General features: G+C 36.0%; 1 protein-coding gene across 4 annotated transcripts in view; it reads right to left on the bottom strand.

The window, feature by feature from the left end:
• Positions 1-11,897: 11,897 nt before the first annotated feature.
• Octalpha2R (alpha2-adrenergic-like octopamine receptor) overlaps positions 11,898-25,620 on the bottom strand; it is a 462,839-nt gene continuing 449,116 nt past the window's right edge. For all 4 annotated transcript variants that reach the window (XM_073962358.1, XM_073962356.1, XM_073962355.1 and 1 more), the window contains one exon: positions 11,898-13,344. In XM_073962358.1, coding sequence (XP_073818459.1) covers positions 12,190-13,344 — 1,155 coding nt within the window. In that variant the 3' untranslated portion in view covers positions 11,898-12,189. The remainder of the gene's footprint in view (positions 13,345-25,620) is intronic.

Below are 25,620 nucleotides of genomic sequence, written 5' to 3'. Positions count from 1 at the left end.
TTGTCTACAAATAAGTGTGCAAAATTATATTTAAATCGGTCCGGATTTGGATATGGCTTCCACATATATTTTCGGCCGATTTCACGTATTTCCTGTACCACACACGCTATATATGTCCGATTTTGATGAAATTTGGAATGTGTGACTGAATTCGGTCTAGAAATAAGTATGCCAAATTATATCGAAATCGGTTCCGATTTGGATATAGCTCCCATATTTATTTTCGGCCGATTTCACGTATTTTCTGTACCAAACACGCTATATATTTCCGATTTCGATGAAATTTAGAATGTGTGACCGAATTCAGTCTAGAAATAAATGTGCCAAATTATATAGAAATCGGTTCAGATTTGGATATAGCTCCGATTTATATTTTACATATTCACATATTCACCACTGTGACAGTGGTGTAGGGTATCATATTGTCGGCCCCGCCCGACATTGATCCTTTCCTTACTGGTTTTACCTTTGGCAAGTCCATGCCCTTCGCCATAATATTCCAAAGGAAAAATCATACAATAACTATCGAAAGGAATGCCTTTCAAAATTAGGTGCAATTCCAAGAGTGACTACATCGGTGCATTATTTCAGCTATATCTGACTGACTGAAAAGAAGAAAAATTGGGAAACACATACATATACATAGTATCCTAGGGTGTTGTTTGTCTGCCAAACCCCATCGGTTTATCTTTATTTCGGAAAGGAAGTAGAAGTAGAAATAGGTACCTTTTTATAGGCGATATTTTAAAATGTGATCAATACCAGCAACATTTTTCCATACAGAAAATCGAAGACTAAAGTATAGTACACATTGACAAGCAAAACTGACAGTCATCGAGGTCTATTTCGTGAATATCAAAGCCTAACTGAAAAATTTCTTTTGTAATCTGTAAATAATACCGTATATATTGTATTTCAAAAGTGTTTAGATAAATAAAAATTGTTATTTGCAGGAAAATTGTCCTAAAAGTACGTTGACTGTCAGTTTTGAATTATAATGTGTACTCCCCTTTAATTCGGACAAAACGTTTTGCTGCGTATTTATTTACAATTTTTCCCGAAGTTGCTCCGGGAAGTTTTTTTTTTTGTTTTTGATTTTAAATCGTATAACCCTTCCGAAAAGTAACTTCACCATAAATAAGTCTTTAGATTTTTTAGAGAAATCTGCCTGTGAATTGATGTTTCAACAACATTTTTTTCCTTTGGCTATATTCAAAAGCAAATGCTTTATGGGCATGAATGAAAAATGATAGTGTTTTACGGAAATGTGTAAGCAAGCATACATACATACGTTCCATACACGATGTTTCGACATAAAGTCGTTGTAGGGAAATGGAAAGAAAAGAAAAGTACAACATAAATTTACAGCATCTGTGTTATTTGCCGGTACTTTATGTGTCCACCAATGGATGGTGGTCATGTAGGTTAACTGACCACAGAGGTTTATTTTTTAATACAAAGAAGTTCATTTTTGAACACTAAAAACATAAAAATAAATATTTTATTTTTAGAGTTTAAAAGAGAGAACGCCTTCGTTCTTTGTATATATGTAAATGGGAAAAAAGTATTATATTTTTCCAGGGATTTTACGAAAAGTTCGGTTGCCTAACACTTTTATGAAAAGAAGATGTAAAATAATCACCTTTTTAAATGAAAAGGAACAGAAATTTGGTTGGTGACCACAAAGGCTTCCTCAATCCTACTGCTGTCAAACTATCAACTTTATGCAATAGGGGGCATTAAACTAAATTTAACTCTAAAAAATTTAGTAAGGTACCTGAAGGATTCGTTCTTATTTGAAAATGTTGCCTAGTAGGGAGGAAATCATTTTAATATTAAATAATCTGATGAGCTGCTGCCAACAGCTCGACTCCATCGAGAAATTAATTAAAATTAAGATTAAAATGATCTTTGGCCTAATAGGCAAAATTTTCAAATAAATAAAAATCTGCTTGAGCCAGGCTGGGATTTGAACCCTAACTTCCGAAGGGTGTGCTAAAAGCGTTGTCGTGGAAGCCATACAGGTTGAATGAGAAAAAAGCTCATGACTGCAAAAAAAACTTGCATTTGAGAAATAACAAGTAAAAAAGTATCAGTCGGCTTTGCCGACAGAGATATACCCTCAGCCTTTGTATACTGAAACAATTTTTCCCCAAAAAATGTATGTATTTAAGGCGTTTTACAAATTTTGGGCGTTTGAACCGACAAAAATGTTGATTAGGATTAAAGATCAGAAGTTTTGCGGAGGAGATACTAAAAGGAATGGATCGATATTGACCATTATGGAAGTGGATCTCCAGCCACTACATATGGTGCCTATGGTGGTTTTACACCCTTCGGGCTGTTTTCTCAAGAAGTATGGACTTGCCACTGAAAAAACTTTTACCATCGTAATTGAGGCAGCGAATGCAAGTTGCTTCAACAAAAATCAAAGTGATTCGATATCAGGTTTTAAAGTGAACTTATCCGAAATTTTGAACCTGATCTATATCAGGAAGATATATTAGGATGTGTAAAGTATGGACCAATTCGGCCACTCCCTTCAAGAGTTCTCGTACGAACAATTTTTCCGAACATTTTTGAACTTTTGTGGGGGAGGTACCTGAAGGAGTGGACCGATATGGCTTATCTTCGAACTAAAACTATGTTTGGACAAAATATTACTAAGGCTAAATGTTGGACCGAATCGGCAGATCCGTTCTAGAGTTATCTTGCGCTCCAACCACCTCACACGGTGTCATAGGGGTTTTTTTTGCAACTTTCATGCTATTTTCTCAGGAAGTATCGACTTGCCCCTAATGAAACTTGTACCGTCGTATTGGGAGCAGTGAATACAAGTTGCTAAAACAAAAATTAAAGCGATTCGAGAGATGGCCCTAAACTGAACTTTTCCGAAATTTTGTGTGGGAGGTACCTGAAGGAGTGGACCGATTGAGTCCATATTGAAACCTTATCTAAGTCTGGTTCAATTTTCAGGATGTGCAAAGTATGGACCAAATCGGTTACTACCTTCAAGAGTTATGGTGCGCACAAATTTTCCGAACATTTTCGAACTTTTGTGGGGGAGGTACCGGAAGGAGTGGACCGATATAGCTCATCTTCGAACTTAAACTAAGTTTGGGCAAAATATTACGAAAGCCAAAATTTGAACCGAATCAGTTCATCCGTTCGAGAGTTATCGTGCGCTCCAGCCAGCCAGACAGACAGACAGACAGACGGACGGACATTGCTCAATCGACTCCAAATTGTCTGAAACACATTTCGTCCAAACATACTTGGGGTCTAAAATCATTATTTTGATGAGGCACATTTTGCCCGTATGAAAGTGTATATACCCTCGTTAGCATAAATGCTGAGGGTATAAAAAGTTCGATGACAGATAAGCCACTCCACAGAGAGAAGCCACTCCGAGAGATTAGTTAAGATCGATCTTAGTTTCATTTATGTCGTAAATGAATGTAATTGCGTACAGAATTACAAACAATCTGCATGCCCGTCCGCAAATGGTCTATTAGAACTAACAGAACAAATATTTCCATAGTCACATGATTATCGTCATTAGCTATACGTCTTTTGTATATATCAATTTTTCACCGTAGTATATTTTCCTCCCACAAACTAATTCCTGATTAAATATGTATAAACTGCCCTTAGCATACCTTGCAGACAATTTCTGTTGATTTTATTATTATTTTTTAGTTTTAATGCTCTTTGAGATTTTCTCCTTTTTCGGTATTTTTTTTTGTGGATTGTAACTTTTATTTTTCTTTATAGTTCTTCTTCTCGATTTTTTCTCACTTGTCCACTAGGGCAATTTTCCAAACGTTGCTTTTTAGTTTTTTTTTATTACTTTTTTAAGTGCTGTTCGGTGTGAAAGTGTCATTCAAAAACACTTTGAAGAGGAAATTCACACTTTTATTTATTTTCTGTGTTTTTCTGTGTGTGGACTTGGGCATTTGGTTGTTACGTTTTTTTTTGTTGTTTGTATTTTTAAATTGCTAAAATAAAGGAAACGGGCGAAAAGTTTTCTCTGTTTGTTGGCGTATGTTTTTTTTTCTTTTTTGGATTCCAGCTTAGTATTTGAATTTCAATTGACTGCATTTTAGAATAGGATGCGCTTTTACGAAAATTCTATGGAAAGGCTACTTTGTTGAAATTTAATTGTTCGCATCAAAGAGTTTAGAATTCAATTTTGCCAAATGTCAATAGAGAACAGTGAGAAGTGTAGAGTGATGTAATGAAAAAAGAATATTGGTGGTGGTGTGTTGAAAATGTTATAGGGTCACTTGCACTTAGCGGATACACATGGCCATGAATCAATTGATTATGCAGTGAATACGAATACACGTAGGGAAAAAACAAACCTAGCAAAAGCGAGTAGGTATTTTTCAATATTCTAAGCATTACAAAGTAATGACAACACATTATCGTTTTGCATTTCTAAATAATATGTTAGTTCAATAATAGTAATGGCTTTTTATATATGCGCTACTTTTAAGTTCATATTGTATAACTTACAATTTAATCATGGAATTTTTATGTGTTAATAACGTCCTTATTTATTGCCATCGTGGTGCAATGGTATGCACATCTGTCTTGCACGCTGAATGCCGGGGTTTGATTACCAGGCCAGACTACGGTTTTCAACGGTGGCAAAAATACCCCTCAGCGTAATGTTGGCGTCATTCCATGAATATTTCCCTACAAGTGGTGTCGTAAGACACGGTTTTTGGACTCGGCTCTATACAGTAGATCCCTACAATGTATCGGGTTACACTCATTTATATGAAAGAAGTTTTCCTTGTGTTTTCTGGGGGTGTTTGTGGAACAATTATATTGTTATATTCGATATTATACATCTTCTCAAACATCCAATGGTAGAATGTTTTTTTTTTTTTTTTTCAGAAACATTTTTATCTGCATTATCGACATCACCTTTTACTACTGTGTATTTTGTATAACTGTTTTTCAATCTGATAAACTAAAACCATTTTAATGATATTGTCAGTTTTCCATCGTAACGTCAATGGATTAAATGTAAGGATTATTGAGAATTGTATCTAAAATAATCACATTGTATCGAACATGGTGCTGGGTGGGATTAACATATAATTGTAAAATTGTTGCTATTTTCCCCTCGATTGATTAAAATTCATGTAATACAGCAATACATTAAATCTATTTGCATTTATTTTATAAGTATGTATGTATGTAAGTATATTATATTCCGTTGCAAACATATTATAGGAAGGACCTTTTGGGAATATAGGCAATCACAATCAATACTAAATTATAATGCCGCCATTGTCCAAATAAGGGTCATAAGCAAGATAAAAACAAGTAAGAACGACGTTTATAACACCAAATGTATTGAAGTAGTATGACAGAAAGAAGTCTGAAAATTCTATGAAAGAGGTAAGCACTAAACTGATGGCTTTGTTAAGTGGGGTACACACGATCAGTTTTGACTGTAAATTTTTCTCAAATAACACTATGCAACATTTTTAAGGTGATCTTGTTCAAACAATTCGAACTGACCCAAACGACAAGAAACCCTAGTTGGGTTTTGTTGTGCCAGATCCAGCTCGGATTTTATGGCCCCATCTAAACATGGTTGTTCAAACAATTCGAACGGACCCAAACGACAAGAAACCCTAGTTGGGTTTTGTTGTGCCAGATCCAGCTCGGATTTTATGTCCCCATCTAAACATGGTTAAATATTGAGTTTTTAAAGAAATTCGGGGCTATATCTCTGAAACCAATGCGAATGTTCTTCTGACCTCTAAAGCACATTTGCAGATGAGGACAAGAATAAAATATTCTGAAACTCGAAAAACTACATTTATATATTTCGAACCGTATCTCCAAAACCGTTAATTTTTTCTGAATATTTCTGTTGGAAAAATATTCCCTGAAATGTAATTCACAACTCTTCAGAACATGTCATTGTTGTAAAATGCCTCTATGCCGTGTTTTTCAGTATATTTTTCAACGACGATTTAATAAAAATGTCAATAATGTAGTGAAATCCGAAATGCGAGAATAAACTGTTGGTGTGAACTGTGTTTGAAATACAACATGAAGTAAGCACTTTAGAGTTTCAGAATGTTCTTAAGAATTGTTGAGAACTTTATTTAGAAAATTTTTGCAAATGGTTACTTGGTTCAACTCCCAATACTTTAGCCAATACTGACCAGAATTTCAGCAATTATGTAAAATTTTCTATATTTTATAGATTTTGATGCCCTAGATGGAGTTTTTCTTATGTGGTTTTTTCAAAAGATAAGTTCTACTAGTTTAGCGCTACAATATTGCTAAAGACAGCAAGGCCAAATTCCTATTCGTTTCTGAGATAAAGACCTGGTAAATGCAAAAAAGGGTAGTTATAGCCCGGTTTAGATGAGGCCATAAAATCCGAACTGGATCTGACAGGACAAAACCCAACTAGGGTTTTTATAGTCCAAATATGTACTTTCAAAAAATGCATACTAGAAGTTGTTTGCATTTTCAGTGTTGCATAGTGTAATCGGATGCTTGCCAATGTAGCCGTTCATTTTTGTTAGTCATTAGGCAACCACAAATATTTGCTGGACAGTTTGACATTTATCGATATTTCCGAAAAATCGACAGTCAAAAGTGATCGTGTGTACCCCGCTTTACAGGCATGTCCTTTTGTGGAGACAAGATTACCTGATAATAGACATTATTATTATTCGTATTCATCGTATTTAGCCTCAGCCCAAAAAAAGAAGCAAGCGTAATAATTATGCCGTATATAAAATATATTGTTTTTGTATGACGAGTTTGCTTCAAAATACGTGTAATCTGTAGGTACCGTAATGTAGGACGGGACTATGCCAAAAAGGGTCTAGGGAAGCACCCTTTCTTTGAGAAAGGAAGACATTTTTTAGGGGACCCGATACATGACTGGATGGAAAATACGATGTGTAACGTTTGAACCAACCAGAAACGCTCTGCGAGAGTTATTTTGCGGATTTGCCATTTGACTTGGTGCCGTCAGGTTTTCATGAGGCCTTTAGGCTATTATCATATTATTTAAGAACTTGCCCCCGAGAAATTATTGTACCGTGTTAATGGGGGATACCAAGAACAACCTGCTGAAAAAAAAATGTCAAAACAATCCGTGAGGTGGTCTTAAATTTCACTTTTTCCGAATTTTGTGTGGGAGGTACCCAAAGTTTGGAGCAAATCGATTGCTTCCTTCGAAAGTTATCGTCCTCACAATTTTACCAACAAATTTTGAACTATTTTGGGAAAGGTGACCTAAGGAATGGACCGATATGGCCCATTTTCGAGCTTCAACTAAATTTGGACAAAATATTACAAAGAGCAAAATTTAGTTCGAATCTGCTAATCCGTTCGAGAGTTATCGTGCACACCAGCCAGATAGATGAAGAAATAGGCAGACAGGCGGACGGACATGGCTTAATCGACTCTAATTTGTCTAAAAACGAATTTTATTTAAACATACTTGGTGTCTAAAACCATCATTCCGATGAGGCACATTTTTGGTCGTATCAAAGTGTATATGCGCTCGTTAGCCTAAAGGCTCAGGGTACAAAGATCCCCGCTTGTGGCACAGATGGTCTTTGGAAAAATATTCCTAAAATATCAACTCTTGTGGCTTAGATGACCTTTGTGACACAGATAGTCTTTGGAAAAAATATTTTTAAAAATGTGGTTCAGATGGTCTTTGAAAAAATTTTATTTAAAAGTGCACGTTTGTGGCTCAGAAAAATATTTTGAAAAAATCCTCGCTTGTGCCTCAGATAGGTTTTGAACAAATATTCTTAAAAATCCAATTTTATGGCTCAGTTTTCTTATGGCTGAAAGATTTTCTTAAAAAATCCCCGGTTGTGGCTCAGATGGTCTTTGATAAAAATAATCTTAAAAAATGCCGTCTGAGCCGGTCATTGAAAAATATTCTTAAAAATCTGCGCTTGTGGCTCAGACGGCCTTTGAAAAAATATTCTCAAAAATTTACGTTGGTGGCTCTGATGGCCTGTGAAAAATATTCTTAAATAATCCACGGTCTTGGCTTAGATGGTCTTTGAAAACTATTCTTAAATACCCACGTTTGTGACTCAGATGGCATTGGAAAAAATATTCGTAAGAAATTCGCGCTTTTAGTTTCGCTGCTCCAAAACAGTCTATATTTGTTGCTCAGATGGCCTTTGAAAAAATATTCTTAAAAAAATCCAAGCTTGTGGCTCAGACGGCCTTTGAACATATTCTTAAAAAATCCTCGCTTGTGGCTCAGATAGGTGTGAACAAATATTCTCAAAATCCAATTTTATGGCCCTTAAAAAATCCTCGATCGTAGCTCAAGTAGCCTCTGAAAAATTTTCTTAAAAAATTCCCGGCTGTGGCTCGGATGGCCTTTGATAAAATAATCTTAAAAAATTGCATCTGAGCAGCCCATTGAAAAAATATTCGAAAAAAATCTGTGCTTGTGGTTCAGACGGTCTTTGAAAAAATATTCTCAAAAAATCCACATTGGTGGCTCAAATGGCCTCTGAAAAAATATTCTTAAAAAAAACCACTTTTCTTGCTCAGATGGCCTTTGAAAAAATATTCGTAAAAAATTCACGCTTGTAGTTCCGCTGCTCCAAAAAAGTCCACATTTGTGGGTCAGATGGCCTTTGAAAAAATATTTTTAAAAAAATCCAAGCTTGTGGTTCAGATGGCCTTTGAAAAAATATTCGTAAAAAATTCACGCTTGTAGTTCCGTTGCTCCAAAAAAGTCCACATTTGTGGGTCAGATGGCCTTTGAAAAAATATTTTTAAAAAAATCCAAGCTTGTGACTCAGATGGCCTTTGAAAAAATATTCGGAAAAAAATCAGGCTTGTAGTTCCGTTGCTCCAAAAAAGTCCACATTTGTGGGTCAGATGGCCTTTGAAAAAATATTTTTAAAAAAATTTAATCTTGTGGCTCAGATGGCCTTTGAAAAAATATTTTTAAAAAAATCCAAGCTTGTGGTTCAGATGGCCTTTGAAAAAATATTCGTAAGAAATTCACGCTTGTAGTTCCGCTGCTCCAAAAAAGTCCACATTTGTGGGTCAGATGGCCTTTGAAAAAATATTTTTAAAAAATCCAAGCTTGTTGCTCAGATGGCCGTTGAAAAAATATTTTTAAGAAAATCCAAACTTGTGGCTCAGGTGGCCTTTGAAAAAATAATTTTAACAAAATCCAAGCTTGTGGCTCAGATAGCCATTGAAAAAATATTTTAAAAAAAATCCAAGCTTGTGGCTCAGGTGGCCTTTGAAAAAATATTTTTAACAAAATCCAAGCTTGTGGCTCAGATGGCCTTTGAAAAAAATATTCGTAAAAAATTCACGCTTGTACTACCGCTGCTCCAAAAAAGTCCACATTTGTGGGTCAGATGGCCTTTGAAAAAATATTTTTAAAAAAATCCAAGCTTGTGGCTCAGATGGCCTTTGCAAAATAGTCTTAATAAATCCACGCTTGTGACTCAGATGGTCATTTAAAATATTCTTAAAAAATCTTAGCTTGTGGCTCAGATAGGTTTGAACAAATATTCTCAAAATCAAATTTTATGGCCCTTAACAAATCCTCGATCGTAGTTCAAATAGCCTCTGAAAGATTTTCATAAAAAATTCCCGGCTGTGGCTCGGATGGCCTTTGATAAAATAATCTTAAAAAATTGCATCTGAGCAGCCCATTGAAAAAATATTCGAAAAAAAATCTGTGCTTGTGTTTCAGACGGTCTTTTAAAAATATTCTCAAAAAATCCACGTTGGTGGCTCAGATGGCCTGTGAAAAAAATATTCTTAAAAATAAATCCTCTTTTGTTGCTCATATGGCCTTGGAAAAATATTCTTAAGAAATCCACTCTTGTGTTTCCGATGTTCCAAACAAATCCACGTTTGTGGCTCAGATGACTTGGAAAAATAATCGTAAGAAAATCCACATTTGTGGCTCAGATGGCCTTTGAAAAAATATTTTTAAAAGATGCAAGCTTTTGGCTTAGATGGCCTTTGAAAAAATAGTCTTAAAAATGTCTATCTGAGCCGCCCATTGAAAAATATTCTTAAAAAATCTGCGCTTGTGGCTCAGACGGTCTTTTAAAAAAATATGCTCAAAAAATCCATGTTGGTGGCTCAGATGGCCTTGGAAAAACTATTCGTAAGAAATTCACGCTTGCATTTCCGCTGCTCCAAAAACGTCCACATTTGCGGCTCAGATGGCCTTTGAAAAAATATTTTTTAAAAAATCCAAGCTTGTGGCTCAGATGGCCTTTGAAAAAATAGTCTTAAAAAATCCACGCTTGTGGCCTCAGATGGCTTTTAAAAAAATATTCTTAAAAGATCCACGCTTTGAAAATATTCTTATGAAATCCCCGCTTGTGGCTCAGATGGCTTTTAAAAATATGCTTAAAAAACAAGCTTGAGGTTCAGAGGCCTTTGATATAAATAATATTAAAGAATCTGCGGTTGTGGCTCAGACGGCCTTTAACAAATATTCTAAAAAAATCCACTCTTATGACTCAGATGGTCTTTGGACAATTTTTTTTAAAAATTCCGCGCTTGTGGTTCAGACGACCTTGGAAAAAATATTTCAAAAAAATCAAAGTTTGTGGCTCAGATGGCGTTGGAAAAATTATTCTTAAAAATTCACGCTTGTGGTTCCAAAAAATCCATCTTTGGATGGCCTTGGAAAAAATATTTTTAAAAAATCCACCTTGGGGCTCAGATGACCTTTGAAAAATATATTCTTAAAAAAATCCTCGCTTGTGGCGCAGACAGACTTTGGAAAAATATTCTTAAAAATGGAAACTTATAGCAAGCAAGAAACGGACTGAAGAAAACTGGAACTGGTGGTTCAGCAGATGTGGCGACACGTTGATAAGGTTTTTCACAGCCCTATAAGTTCGAAGGTATACCAAATGATGTCTAAATTTGGGAAACCCTCAAAGGCCATCCGGCTTTCTAAGATGATCTTAACTGATACAACAACAATTTTTATTTCTTTCTTTTTCACACATTCTACTTCATATTGTGCCAAACTGTCATGTTGATATCTTGAGAATCCATGAGATTCAGCCTTTTTAAGTGAAGTTTTCCAAAAAATCACCCATCAAGTTTTTGAGTTAACAAACCAATACGAAATTTCAAAGCATGCTTGATCTTGCATTGCTATTTAGCACTGATATCCAGAGTTTGTAGTTGTTCTATTTATTGCGTAATAATATTTTAAAATTGAAAAGTGAAACTACCCTAGTCAAATTAAAATATTTTTTCTGAAATTTTTTGCATTTTTTTGTTGAGCTATTACAAATTCGGAGTAAAAGAGCAAATTGCTACTATGTGTGTAAACAGAATAGACCATACACTTAAGAGTTTCCGTTAAAGTTATATGGCCAGTTTTAATTATTTACTTAAAAAAAGAAACCAACAACAGCTACTTTTTGACCCAACTTGAGCATAAAGAAAACAAAACAAAAATATTTACCAAAACCATTGAATCAAATAAAATTATTGAATATATTTCACAGCCTTTTGATGCTTTTAAAATGAGCTTTTTTCATTTTTTGTCTCAAAGCAAAAGGAACAAAAATCCGAATTCCAAAATAAACAAAAAAGTAAAAATTAAAAAAAAAAAAACGAAATTTGACTCACAAATAACCAACATCAGCCGTTGTCGCCTTTAAGTACATTGACTTTTTCCCGGCGTGGTGTTTTATGGTGATAAAGCTGCCACTTCTTTCCCTTTGACATTGAATTTCTTATTTTTTTATTTTGCTTAAAGCAAATATTGATTGTTTTGATTGATGGATTTCGTCTAGTTGGCTGATTAAAAAGATTTTTATTTTCAATATTTATTTTTGTGATTTCTTTTTCTTCTATCTTTCGTATTTTACTAAATGATGAGTTAACTGTATGGGATTACGTTTTGATTTATTGGTGTTTTCAGTTGCATTTTGAAATATTGTTTAGCGTTTTGATTGGGCGCTATTCACACGAAACCTAGAACCACAGACATGATTATGGCGCTGAACTTAAACAAAAAAAAACTTAAGCAAATAACCAAATCTAACGTCGTAAATGATACATATTATAACCCATGGGTGTGCTGCCCATAGCACGTTCCGTTGCCTTTTCAATACTGGCATGAACGCACCGATAACAGCACACATAGGCCAAACATCACTTGAATAGTATGCGTCGAAATGCCCGGCGGAAGTCCTTATTGAAAATTGTATAAATGGCTGGATTCAACGCCGAATTCATATATCCCAGCCAAAAGGCAATGGCAAAGGCCGATTCCGGTATGTGACAATGGTTGCTACACGCTGGCACCAGTATGTACAGAAAGAAGAAGGGTAACCAACAGGCAATAAATGAGCCCATAATAAGACCCAAAATCAATGTGGCCCGTTTCTCTTTCTTACGTGCTATTCGTCGTTTTTCTTTTTCAGGATCGCGGGGTTTCTGGACCTTTGGTATGGCAGGTTCTAGTTCAGCTTTTACAATTTCCGCCTTGGATGTTGTCGTTGTTGATGATGTACCGCCATCAGCTTTGCCACCACCACCGGCTGATTTCCCTTCATTTTGCCGTCTATTATTGGATTTGCGTCCAAAAATAGGCTGACATAAACGAAATTTCAGTGGCTTGACAACAGCACAACGACTTACCACACCCGAATCGGAACTTGAAGGATCAAATTCACTTACCATATCGGTGTCGATGCCTACAGAAAGGGCCCGACATCTTCCGGCAACTGGTGAAACCTTTAGTTCATTGGTGGTGGTTGTGGATAGAGTCGTTGTTGGTTTGGTGTTGAGTAGCGTTGTGGTGGCTGTTAGTGTTGTTGCCGGCGACGCCGTTGTGGGCAACGAACCATTGTTGTTATTGTTAAGGGTCGCCGTACTGCTGTTATTATTTCCAGCCATTGAAGGCGGTACGGGTACATTAAGGGCCCCATGACCGGTGGCTATTGTACTCACCCTTAACGATGCCGCAGAGTCTTTGCAATTAGGTGTTGAATTGTTTGTCGTTGTTATTGTGGTTTCTATGCTATGCACAGATGTACCCATGGCTGCAGCTGCTGTCTCAGCACTGCCACCACCAGCATTGGGATACATTAGCGGATGAGGTTCCATTTCGGCGGCCTCGGATGTTGAAATATCTGAGGCTAAATCGCAGGTAACTGTGGGTATTTGCATTGGCAGTGCTCCCGCACTGTTCGGTGGTGTTTCAATGGTGGCTATTTGGTGTTGTTGGTGTTTTTGCAGTGCCCCCGCACTAGAGGATGGCATTGGTATGGTACCTTTTTTATTGGCGGTGGTAAAGCTGGTAACCTGAAAAGAGCACACAACACGGAAAATGACAGAATTCGCATTAGTATTGTTTGATGGGGTTTTGTTGTTTTGGTAGTAGTTGTTTGTTTTTAAGGATTTAAAGGCATTCATTTATTCAGTTTTATGTTTGCTTTGATGTTATGGTGAGTGTACATTGATGTCAGTGTGTGTTTGTGTTTCATTTCAGGCTTTTTTATTCAGCGTAACAAAATGTGTCACTCCTCTTGTTTTGCTACATATGTGTATTTTGGGTATTTTGTATGCATTTGCATTTAAATGTGTGAATTATTTACATTTTCCAAATAAATATGGGTTGGGATAACAGCATGTTGAAGAGGTTTTATCTACCTATCATTCACACAATATTGGCTAAATAAAAAACCATGCTGCTGGTTTGGTATTTTTGCAGTAATATTTTGGAGGTACCATGGGGCAGAGGAATAAATTAAAACAATTTAAAAAATTGGCTATAAATGTATACGAGTAATATATAATTTAATTGTTCAACAAATAAACCCAGAAGAGTCAAGGGACACTTCCCTCATATCAATGAGTGCATCCCGCTTCGTATTAGCTCAGTGATATGTGACCTACTTTTTATTGCCCAGTTTGAATGACGCGTCTTAAAGCACCATGGCTGAAATACTCAGGAAATGTTGCCAACATTACTGAGGGGTATTTTGCGACCATTAAAAATTTGATGTTGCCTGGCCTGGGAATCGAACCACAGCCCTTCTGAATGCAGGGAGGGTGTGAATATCACTGCAGGTTATTGAAGGTTGTGTGGGTTCGAATCTTCGGCTTTCTTTTGCATTTGCAAAAAATCTTCGCTCATTAAGCTCGGCTTCAACGAGAAATTAATTAAAATTATTATTGAAACGATCTTCCCCTAAAAAAAAAATTAAAAGTTCGGCCGGGCCGAAATGTGCCCAAAAATTATGGGGGGTATACGTAATCAACTTATCTTCAAAAGTGGTGTCTTAGGTACGCCGTTCGGACTCGGCGATAAACTGCAGGTCCCATATCATTGAGCTAATATGAATGGGGGTGCACTCATTGATATGAGAGAAGTCTCACTTGTCCCTCATGGGATGTTTGTGGAACAATTATTATTATTATTATACGTAATCATGGTCTTATGTGGATGATTTATGGTGGAGGAGTTTCGGGACCTCTGCAAACTTCAAATATCAAAAAACAGCTTTTTGGGTTAAACATTTAAGCTAAAGTCCTCAAAATACCGAAAATTGCGAGGTCACGTTTTATAGGGGATATACCAAAAAAATTGACCTATGTGAACGAATTTGGATTTAAAAGTTTCGATACCACTGAGAACCTAAAATCCTCAAAATACCTGAAATCGGAAGGAAACGTTATTTGGGGGCTATATCAAAACGTGGACCTTTATAGATAATTTTGGAGAAGTTTCGGGATCAATGATAACCTCAAATGTCAATTTACATTTAGTTCGGTTAGAAATTGTAGCTAAAATCCTCAAAATGTCGAAAATCGGGGGTACCCTTATATGAAGCCTATTCCAATTTTTGGTGGAGAAGTTTCGGGACCCATGAGAACCTTAAATGTCAATTTACATGTAGTTTGGTCAAAAAATTTTGCAAAAAATCCCCATAATACCTTAAATTGGGAGGTAACATTATATGTGAGCTATACTCAAAACGTTGGCTCATCTTGTAATTTTTAGCGGAGAAGTTTTTTTTTTGTCATTGAGAACCTCAACTTTCAAATTTCAGCTAATTTTATCGAAAAATATAGCTAAAATCCATCATTTTTGGTGCGGAAGTGTTTTGACCTTTTGAAACTCCAAGCGCCAAATAGAAGGCAATGTGGGCGGTATCCTCAAGATACCTTAAATAGGAGCTATCGTTATACGGGGGCTATACCAAAACGTTGAGCCATTTGTAATGGAGAAATTTCTTAGCCCTTGGGAATCTCAAATTTGAAATTTCAGCCAGTTCGGTTAAAAAAATGTACAGTGCTGCTCAAAACATTTGCAACTCAGATGTCTATATCACATTAAGACTATTTTTAAGGACATTTTATGTTTTGAAACATATATATTTTTACAATTTGATTCTTTATTGACCCTACTTTCAAGATTTTAAAATGATTATTCAGTTCTTAACACTTATGTTACAGAAATGTGTGAAATGTTGGAGGATCACGTGTTTTAGCCTGCTCAAGACATATGCAACTCCTTGGTTCGAATATTTATTACCTAATATTTGTTGAGTTTTTTGTATTGTTTGGCATAAGATGGTTTTTAATCAGAAGAAGGGGGCAAAAAGCTTTCATTAGAAATACATTTTATGACGCCTATGTTTAATTTTGACAAACAAGTATGTCGAAAACAAGACATTTCTAATTTTTTAATAGAAACAAAAGTTATGGTCCGAAATTTGTATCAAAGATATGAACATTTTTATTTCTGAAAATTGTGGATCCAACGCAGTCCAGAAATAAATATAAGAACATGACAATATTTAAAATTAAGCTGTATACCGCGTTAAAAGTACTAAAATTGCAATAAGATGGGAAGGAGGATAATCAAATAATGATGCGAATTTTAAGCAGATCCCTCAGAGGACATCAATAGACGTTAAATAAAGGCTTTACATCAATAAATCTATACAAAACCCTCTGATACATACCATAGATACCGGTGTACCAATATAGGCAAATTTTAGGAAAACAGTAATTTCCAGGAAAAATTCAATTTTTCATACAAATTTTGCAAAAAATAATTCGAATTGATTTTGGAGTTATAAAATCGAGTATTTTTCGTCGACTTAAATCAATATTTGAGTTATATGACTTGAAACAAGTAAAAAGTCGTTAAGTTCGGCCGGGCCGAACTTTTTATACCCTCCACCATAAAATAGTCTTAATTAAAATGGAATAATTAGGGTCCTTTCACAATTTTAGGTGGAGCAACTTTTCGACAATGGATAGACTCCTACTGCCTCCCACTATTGCTTAAATTACACTGTGAACACAAATGTTGGGGCAGAGATAATTCCTTTTGGAGATGAAAGCCCTTGGTGTGTGTATATTAAAAACACCGAAGGACAGATGCGCCATGAGTCGAACTTCCTCGTTATATCGTGATGAAGTTTGGCAAGAGACCCTGTAAGCCATCATGAATTAGTATTATATCTTTGTTTGTTGTTTTTGTAGAGCACTTAAGTAACAGTGAACAAAGATATAACGCTAATTCCTGATGGCTCACAGGGTCTCTAACAAAAATTTCATCACGCCATAACGCGGAAGTTCGACTCACGGCGGATCTGTCACCAAGGCCTTTCTTCCCCAAGAGGAATTTTCCGTGCCCCAGACTTTCACCTCCATTTTGTTGCACAGTGTTATCTAATCTAATCTAAAAAAATGTGTTTAGCTAGGTGAAAGGTACCACCTACGGGGCTATATCAAAGAGTCAACCAATCTTTAAATTTTTTGGCGGAAAAGTTTTAGAGCTGCAGGGAACTTCAAGAGTCAAATTTAGGGTAGTTTTATCAAAACAATGAAGACCCTCAAAAATGGACCCATGTCGACGAATTTTAGTGAAGAAATTTCGTGACCACTGAAAATTCCCGAAAATCGGGAGGTACAATTATATGGGGGGATATGAATAGACAAAATTGTAGCTAAAATTCTCAAAATACCGATCATTACAGCTAGTTCTGTTAATAACTGCAGCTAAAATTCTCAAAATACCGAAAATTGGGAGATACCGTTATATGGGAGCTATACCAAAACATGGACCTATGTTGACGATGTTTGGTGGAGATGTTTTATGACCACTGAGAACCTCAAATGGCAAATTACAGCTAGTTCGGTTAAAATTGTAGCAAAATTCTCAAAATACCGAAAATCGGGAGGTACCGTTATATGGGGGCTATACCAAAACATGGACCTATGTTGACGATGTTTGGTGGATATATTTTATGACCACTGAGAACCTCAAATGTCAAATTGCAGATAGTTCGGTTACAAATTGTGGCTAAAATTCTCAAAATACCGAAAATCGGGAGGTACCGATATATGGGGGCTATACCAAAACATGGACCTATGTTGACGATGTTTCGTGGAGATATTTCATGACCACTGAGAACCTCAAATGTCAAATTGCAGATAGTTCGGTTAAAAATTGTGGCTAAAATTCTCAAAATACCGAAAATCGGGAGGTACGGTTATAAGGGCCATACCAAAACATGGACCTATGTTGACGATGTTTAGTGGATATATTTCATGACCACTGAGAACCTCAAATGGCAAATTACAGCTAGTTCGGTTAAAAATTGTAGCTAAAATTCGCAAAATACCGAAAATCGGGAGGTACCGATATATGGGGGCTATACCAAAACATGGACCTATGTTGACGATGTTTCGTGGAGATGTTTCATGACCACCAAAACATGGACCTATGTTGACGATGTTTAGTGGATATATTTCATGACCACTGAGAACCTCAAATGGCAAATTACAGCTAGTTCGGTTAAAAATTGTAGCTAAAATTCGCAAAATACCGAAAATCGGGAGGTACCGATATATGGGGGCTATACCAAAACATGGACCTACGTTGACGATGTTTCGTGGAGATGTTTCATGACCACCAAAACATGGACCTATGTTGACGATGTTTAGTGGATATATTTCATGACCACTGAGAACCTCAAATGGCAAATTACAGCTAGTTCGGTTAAAAATTGTAGCTAAAATTCGCAAAATACCGAAAATCGGGAGGTACCGATATATGGGGGCTATACCAAAACATGGACCTATGTTGACGATGTTTCGTGGAGATGTTTCATGACCACTGAGAACCTCAAATGTCAAATTGCAGATAGTTCGGTTAAAAATTGTGGCTAAAATTCTCAAAATACCGAAAATCGGGAGGTACCGTTATATGGGGACTATACCAAAACATGAACCTATACCCATATCCTTTAGGATATAAGTTTGTTGATCACTAGGAACCCTTAGTGCCAAATTATAGCTAATTCGGTCTGCAAATGTGGCGAAGAACGTCAAAATACCTCAAATCCGGAGGTACCGTTATATGGGGGCTATACCAAAGAGTGGACCGATATAGCCCATCTTCGAACTTGACCTGCCTATGGAAAAAAGACCCTAGGGTGCAAAATTTCAGCACTCTAACTCAATTATTGCGGACGCTAGAGTGATTACAACAGACCGACATACGGACAGACAGACGGACATGGCTAGATCGTCTTAGAATTTTATCCTGATCAAGAATATATATACTTTATATGGTCGCAAATGATTAGTTCGATGTGTTACAAACGGAATGACAAACTTAATATACCCTCCATACTATGGTGGAGGGTATAAAAATGTACTTGATCACCAAGTCGAATGATAACCGGATTTGTCCCCTTATACAAAAAAGTTGACCCAAAACGAAGATGTTGTTTTATATTGCCCTGGAGGTATTTTTATGGACAGACATGGTACTAGAGGCATGAGGTCGAGATATTTATTGGAGTTAAAAGCTAACCAGACATATAATATGTATAAGAGGGGTTTTTGGCATAATAACGCCACTATACGCATGTATAACCACGTAAAAGTAACAACTTTTTGGAAATATTTTTTGTGTTCTTATCGGACCCGATCAGCTTAAGTGATCTGAATTCATATAAAAGGTTTCGGGACCCTAAAATGGACTCTACACTATTAAAATCTAATAAAACTTTTGTATTTATAAATTATCCTTAGAGACAGGATTCAAAAGGATATATTAATGAAATTTTGCCTGTTAGGGCGAAGATAATTTTTATACCCTCAGCCTTTAGGCTAAAGAGGGTATTTACACTTTGATACGACCAAAAATGTACCTCATCGAAATAATGGTTTTAGACCCCAAGTATGTTTGTACGATATCCGTTTCAGACAATTTTGAGTAGATCTAGCAATGTCCGTCCGTCTGTCTGTCGGTCTGGCTGGCTGGTGGGCACGATAACTCTCGAACGGATCAATCGATTCGGTTCAAATTTTGGGTATCGAAATATTGTAGTGATACTTGTTGTTTAATGATATATTGCTCAGTGTGAACTATCCTAATACCGATCATCTGTAGTATGTTAAGTAGATCAGCTGATTGACAGCTGTAGTTTTAAGGATTGTTTTTGTTATGTTTAAGAATAGGTTAAGTAAACAAAATCTAGGATTAAGTACCGTTATGTTTAATATATAAGGACGATGATTTTGAAAATAAAGTCAGACGTTATACAGAGCCTAAACCGGCTTTAACACTTCCAGTAAAACTAAAACTAGCTCTCTTATTTGAGCTTAAAGGAAATTGCACTGGCAACTAGTTGTGCCTGCAAAACAGTAAAAACCTTTTAGAGCCAGTGGCGTTTGTAAGCGCCGGCAACCCACATAGGCAGGTCCTTTACAACAAGAAGAGAGAAGTTTATATGCCTCCACAACAACAACCACAACAGGTTGCTGGTCAACCCTACATGGCGATCCTGCCGAACACGGCCACAACATCCACTAGCAACTCCCAGAGTGAAGATTTACCCCAAGGCCCAAGACGATTAACAGTCGAGGAATATTTCAGGCGCCAGCAAAGAAGGAAAGAAGAGAAGCTAACGCAAATTCCCCCTACGCAGAAGCCCAAGCATCGCAGAGGAGGCAAAATTGTTCGCCTGCGCCGACAACTGGCAGCGCTTAAAGAAATCGTCAACGCAGATCCTCCACCATCTTGGCAAAAAGCCTCGAAAATTTGGGAACAGATAAATGACCTAGAAGCTGAGATGAAGAAGGGCAGAAATCCACAAAATTCAAATCAAAATGAATAAATAAAACACAAAAAAACATGTATAAATTTTCTTTTATTTTTTTGTAAAAATATGTATAAAGAAACAAACGTAAATTGTTTTATTTAAAAAAAAGAAGAAGAACACTTCTATTAAGAATACAAAAACATCATAAGCATGAATATGAAATCAAAGCAAAACACCAAATTACACACATACAATAAAATATGTTGATTGTAGCATTTAATCACTTTAAATCAGAAGACATATATTTAAGGAATTGTTAAATCACGATTTGAACACATTTCTTTTTGTCAAACATTAAATATTTCACAAAAAATAAACAATAATAATAATCACGACACGTTGTTGATAGAAACTAAGTCCCAATTTACATTGGGCGAGTTTACTTGCGGCAATTGTCATTTTGTAGGAGAAAGAGGTGAGGCATATGGTAACCCTTTGCCTCTCAGCACCCTCTCTCACCTACAAACTGACAATTGCCGCAAGTAAACTCGCCTAATGTAAATTGGTACTAAAAGAAACAAATAGTAGTGATATATATTTTGTGAATTATAGATTAACGAGTACTTGGTACCCGTTCAGCTGTATTTGCAACCCTGTGTTTCTTAATTCGGCACTGTTTGGCCGTTAGAATTTGAATAAATGTTAAGGGTCCTTTATACTATGCAATTTTTTTTTTAAAGGAGAATATAACGAGTTAAGTTTGATTATGGAAAAATTAAATGAATTATAAAATTAAATGGAGATACAAGTATGTATTGGCAAAATTAAAAATAAATTTAAAGAAGAGCAAGAATAGAATTTTTACAAAGAATTATATTGAGGAAAAATTTGGTAGATTAAATGAACTAGTAAATACGGTGAATGATTATCGATGTGAAAACGATGATGATTTCCAGTTAAAAGCATATTTCAATGAATTAAAAATAGAAATCTCGGTTTTATTGAAAGAGTTAAAGATAAAAGAGGAACAAGTTAATTTAGTAAAAATGGCACAATTTGACATGTCAATGGTGAGCAAGAATTTGCATGTTTTTAAAGGTGAATTTAAATATTTAGAAGATTTTATTTCACAAGCAGAATTATTACATGATTTAATTCAAGAAGGAGATAGAGAGTTATTCGTTAAGTACGTCTACAATTTCAAACTTTCGACCCAAGTAAGGAGTATTTTAGGTCGTTCGAATAAGCCAACGACATTTTCACAGTTGAAGAAGGCATTAGAAAGCGCATATCCGAATCCAAGAACGCTACAACAGTTATTAACTGAATTAGGAACGACTACACAAAGAAATTCATCAATGACTTCATTTAGAGAGAAGATTTCTGAGCTTTGTGATGAGTTAAGCAGGTTTGAAATATCGAATCTGAAAAATCCATCTCAGGAGACTAAGAATGCGATATATAAAGTTTGTGAGAGCATGGCTCTGAACGTCTTTATGAAAGGAGTTAACCCAGAATATAAATCTATTTTATTGGCGAATATGCCAACAAGTTTGAATGAGGCGACCGAGAGATGTATCACAGCTGAGAAGAGCTTAGGTCTGGATACAAAGAACGTATTTTCTGTAAGTAGGAGAATCAGATCAAATGCGCAGGATAGGAGTTATGGGAACGATAACGGTTTTAGGCGTAATAGTAACAATTACAATAGGTCGAACAGAGACAATTACGGCACACGATACAATAACAGTACTCGATACAATAATAAGTCCCAATTTACATTGGGCGAGTTTACTTGCGGCAATTGTCATTTTGTAGGAGAGAGAGGTGAGGCATATGGTAACCCTTTGCCTCTCAGCACCCTCTCTCACCTACAAACTGACAATTGCCGCAAGTAAACTCGCCTAATGTAAATTGGGACTAATACTCTATACAATAATAATGTCGGTAACAAAAGAAATTATGGTAATCCAGAAAACTGGAAAAACTCGGATCGTGGTTACAATAATAATGGTAACAACTTCCAAGGAAACAATAGCCGAAACAATAGTACGAATACAGGATATAACAACCGCAGAAACGGCAATCGTGGGGATAACAATTTTAAAGATCAGCGGTACAAAAATTACGAAGGCAGAGGTTATAAAGCTTTCCCGTGTACATGCCAACAGGGAAACTTGGACGGCCGGATGAACGAAGAATTCATCCAGGAGGCCCAAAATTGAGAATCTTCAATGTAGCTTTGATGACAAACGCTTTTATCTCACTGAAATGCAAGGATAAGCGTTTAACGTTTTTGATAGATACCGGAGCTGATATTTCTATTTGCAAACGTACAACTTCATAGGTAGATACTAGTAATACTGCGCGATTAACTGGAATTACAAAAGAAGCTATTCAATGCATTGGAACATCAGAACTGAAGTTGGAGATTGATGAGGAAACATTGTCTCACAATTTTTACATAATTGATGAAGATTTTCCCATACCAACAGATGGAATCATTGGGAGAGATATTTTAACAAAATATTTTTGCAAGATAGATTTTGAGACGCATACCATAACATTTAATGTAAACAATAGAGATATTGTAATACTAATGAATGCCAAACCAGCACAGAATAAACAATTATCAATACCAGCGAGATCAGAAGCGATTCTACCGCTTGATATAAGAGTAGAAGAGGATAGCATAATACTCAACAAAGAGATATCAGAAGGTGTTTTTCTAGCCAATTGTCTGGTGCCAGCACGTGGTAAAGTCCATGTCAAGATTTTGTACACAACCGATGAAGACATGAGTATACGTGAACTCGATTGCAAGTTGCACTCTTTGAAGGATTATCACATATACTACTCTAAGGCTGCAGGAAAGAATGATAGCAGATTTACGGCATTACTTGATGGTTTGGATATCGGCACAAATGACCCATACGCAGTAAGGTCGATTCGTGAAATTCTTGAGGAGTTTCAAGATGTTTTTCATTTACCCGGAGATCAATTAAGTGTCAACAATTTTTATACACTACAAATACAAACGACTGATTCCTCACCTGTATACATAAAAAACTATAGACTTCCTCAAACGCAAGTGGAAGAAATGAACAAACAGGTCGAACAACTGCTGAAGGAAGATATAATAGAACATTCCATAAGTCCATACAATTCACCACTCTTGGTGGTACCAAAGAAATCAACTGATGATAAAAAGAAGTGGCGATTGGTAGTTGATTTCAGAAAGCTGAATGACAAAATCGTTAATGATAAGTTCCCGTTAACAAGAATTGAGGATGTATTAGATCGGCTGGGAAGAGCCAAATACTTTTCAACTTTGGATATGACGAGTTCCTTCCATCAGATAAACTTGCACACAGATTCACGCCCGCTCACAGCTTTTTCAACAACAAATGGACATTACCAATTTAAACGATTACCTTTTGGTTTAAAAATTTCATCAAACAGTTTTCAGAGAATGCTTACAATAGCTTTAAGTGGATTGGACGCATCCGCATTCCTCTATGTAGACGATATAATTGTTTTTGGCTCTGGATTAAGAGACCATAATGAGAACCTGTCCAACGTTTTTCGAAGATTACGCAGATTCAATCTAAAATTAAATGCTACGAAGTGTAGTTTTTTAAAACCTGAAGTAGTTTACTTGGGACACCTCATAACCGATAAAGGTGTGAAAACCGATCCAGCCAAGGATAAGGCTATCAAGAATTACCCAGTACCGACGAGCGTAGATGAAGTAAGGAGATACGTGGCATTCTGCAACTATTATAGAAGATTTATACCTGATTTTGCAGAAAAGGCGAGGAGTTTAAATGCACTTCTGAAGAAAAACAAGAAATTTGTATGGAGCCCTGAATGCCAGAGAGCTTTTGATACATTGAAAAACTGTTTGTTGGAACCCCCAATACTTCAATACCCCGATTTTTCAAAACCATTCGTGTTGACTACAGACGCATCGAATTATGCTTTGGGAGCAGTGTTATCTCAGGGCGAAATTGGAAAGGATTTACCGATTTCATATGCCAGCGCTACCCTTTTGAAGCATGATCTTAACAAACCAGTCATCGAGAAGGAGTTACTTGCTATACACTGGGGAATTAATTTTTTCAGACCATATCTTTATGGCAGAAAATTCATAGTCGTTACTGACCATAGACCCCTGGTTTCACTTTTTTCCTATCGAAATCCTTCCTCAAAGATGACAAGGATTCCCATGGATTTGTGTGATTACGATTTTGAGATCGTTTATAAAAAAGGAAAGATGAACAGTAACGCTGACGCATTGTCCAGGATAAGTCTTAATAGCGAAACATTGAAGGCTATGATTCCCACAACACCCGACCATAAGATTTTAGCTATTACCAGGAGCAAGCAGAAGCTGCTCGATGCTAAAAACACGGATTGCCTGATCAACTTTTGATTTGGGAATGTACATCTCTTACTGATATAAAGAATATGAGAAAACTTAAATTTTTACTAAATAAACGTATATGTACGTAAACCAAGAATTGAGATTGGTAAAGATATAATCACGGCGAGTTACAGCTATAATCCAATGAGCACGGAGATGACTTTGGGGAAACTGATAACAAAAACACACGAACAAAAAATACGTGAGTTAGCAGTGAATAAAAACGATGAAATATTTAAATCTATGGCCATAGAAGAATTCAAAACATTATTCAACAAATTACAAAAAGAACGAAACACTAATTTACGAATAATTTTGTACCAAGATCCCGAAAGAATTAACTGTAAGGATACACAATTGAAATTAATATCGGAATACCATGATTCAACACATGGAGGACATTTAGGTGTCAGGAAAACGACCCTAAAGATCAGACAACGATATATTTGGAAAAATATGTCGAAAATGATAAAGAGATATATTTTAAACTGTCCACAATGCAAAATCAACAAACAAACTAAACATACTAAAGAACCTATGACATTAACAGATACGCCCGGGACTAGTTTTGAGGTAGTATCGGTAGATACAGTAGGTCCACTACGATTATCAAATGGCTACAGATACGTATTAACAATACAGTGTGATCTAACTAAATATATAGTGGCTTGTCCAATGGAGACAAAGGATGCAAGAACGGTAGCAAAGACTCTAGTAGAGAAATTTATTTTAATTTATGGCAATTTTAAAACTCTAAAGTCCGATAACGGTACGGAGTTCTCTAATCAGTTAATGACTGAAGTATGTCGTTTATTGCAAATTAGACAAATATTTAGCACTCCTTATCACCATGAAACTTTGGGTTCGGTGGAGAGAAATCATAGAGTTCTTAATGAATTTCTACTTAATTTTTCGCAAGATGATGAATGGGACGTTTGGATTCCGTATTTTACTTTCGCTTACAATACGACACCACATGTCGACACAAACTATACTCCTTATGAGTTAGTTTTTGGCAAATTGCCATATCTACCAAATGATGAAATTAGAAAAGAGTCAACGTTTTATAACATTGAAGAT

This window comes from Musca autumnalis, unplaced genomic scaffold, assembly GCF_047663935.1.
Source record: "Musca autumnalis isolate F117 unplaced genomic scaffold, ASM4766393v1 scaffold_1, whole genome shotgun sequence".
In the NCBI taxonomy this organism is placed as follows: domain Eukaryota; kingdom Metazoa; phylum Arthropoda; class Insecta; order Diptera; family Muscidae; genus Musca; species Musca autumnalis.
Note: the sequence above shows the minus strand (reverse complement) of the source record. Positions and strands in the feature narration are given on the sequence as shown.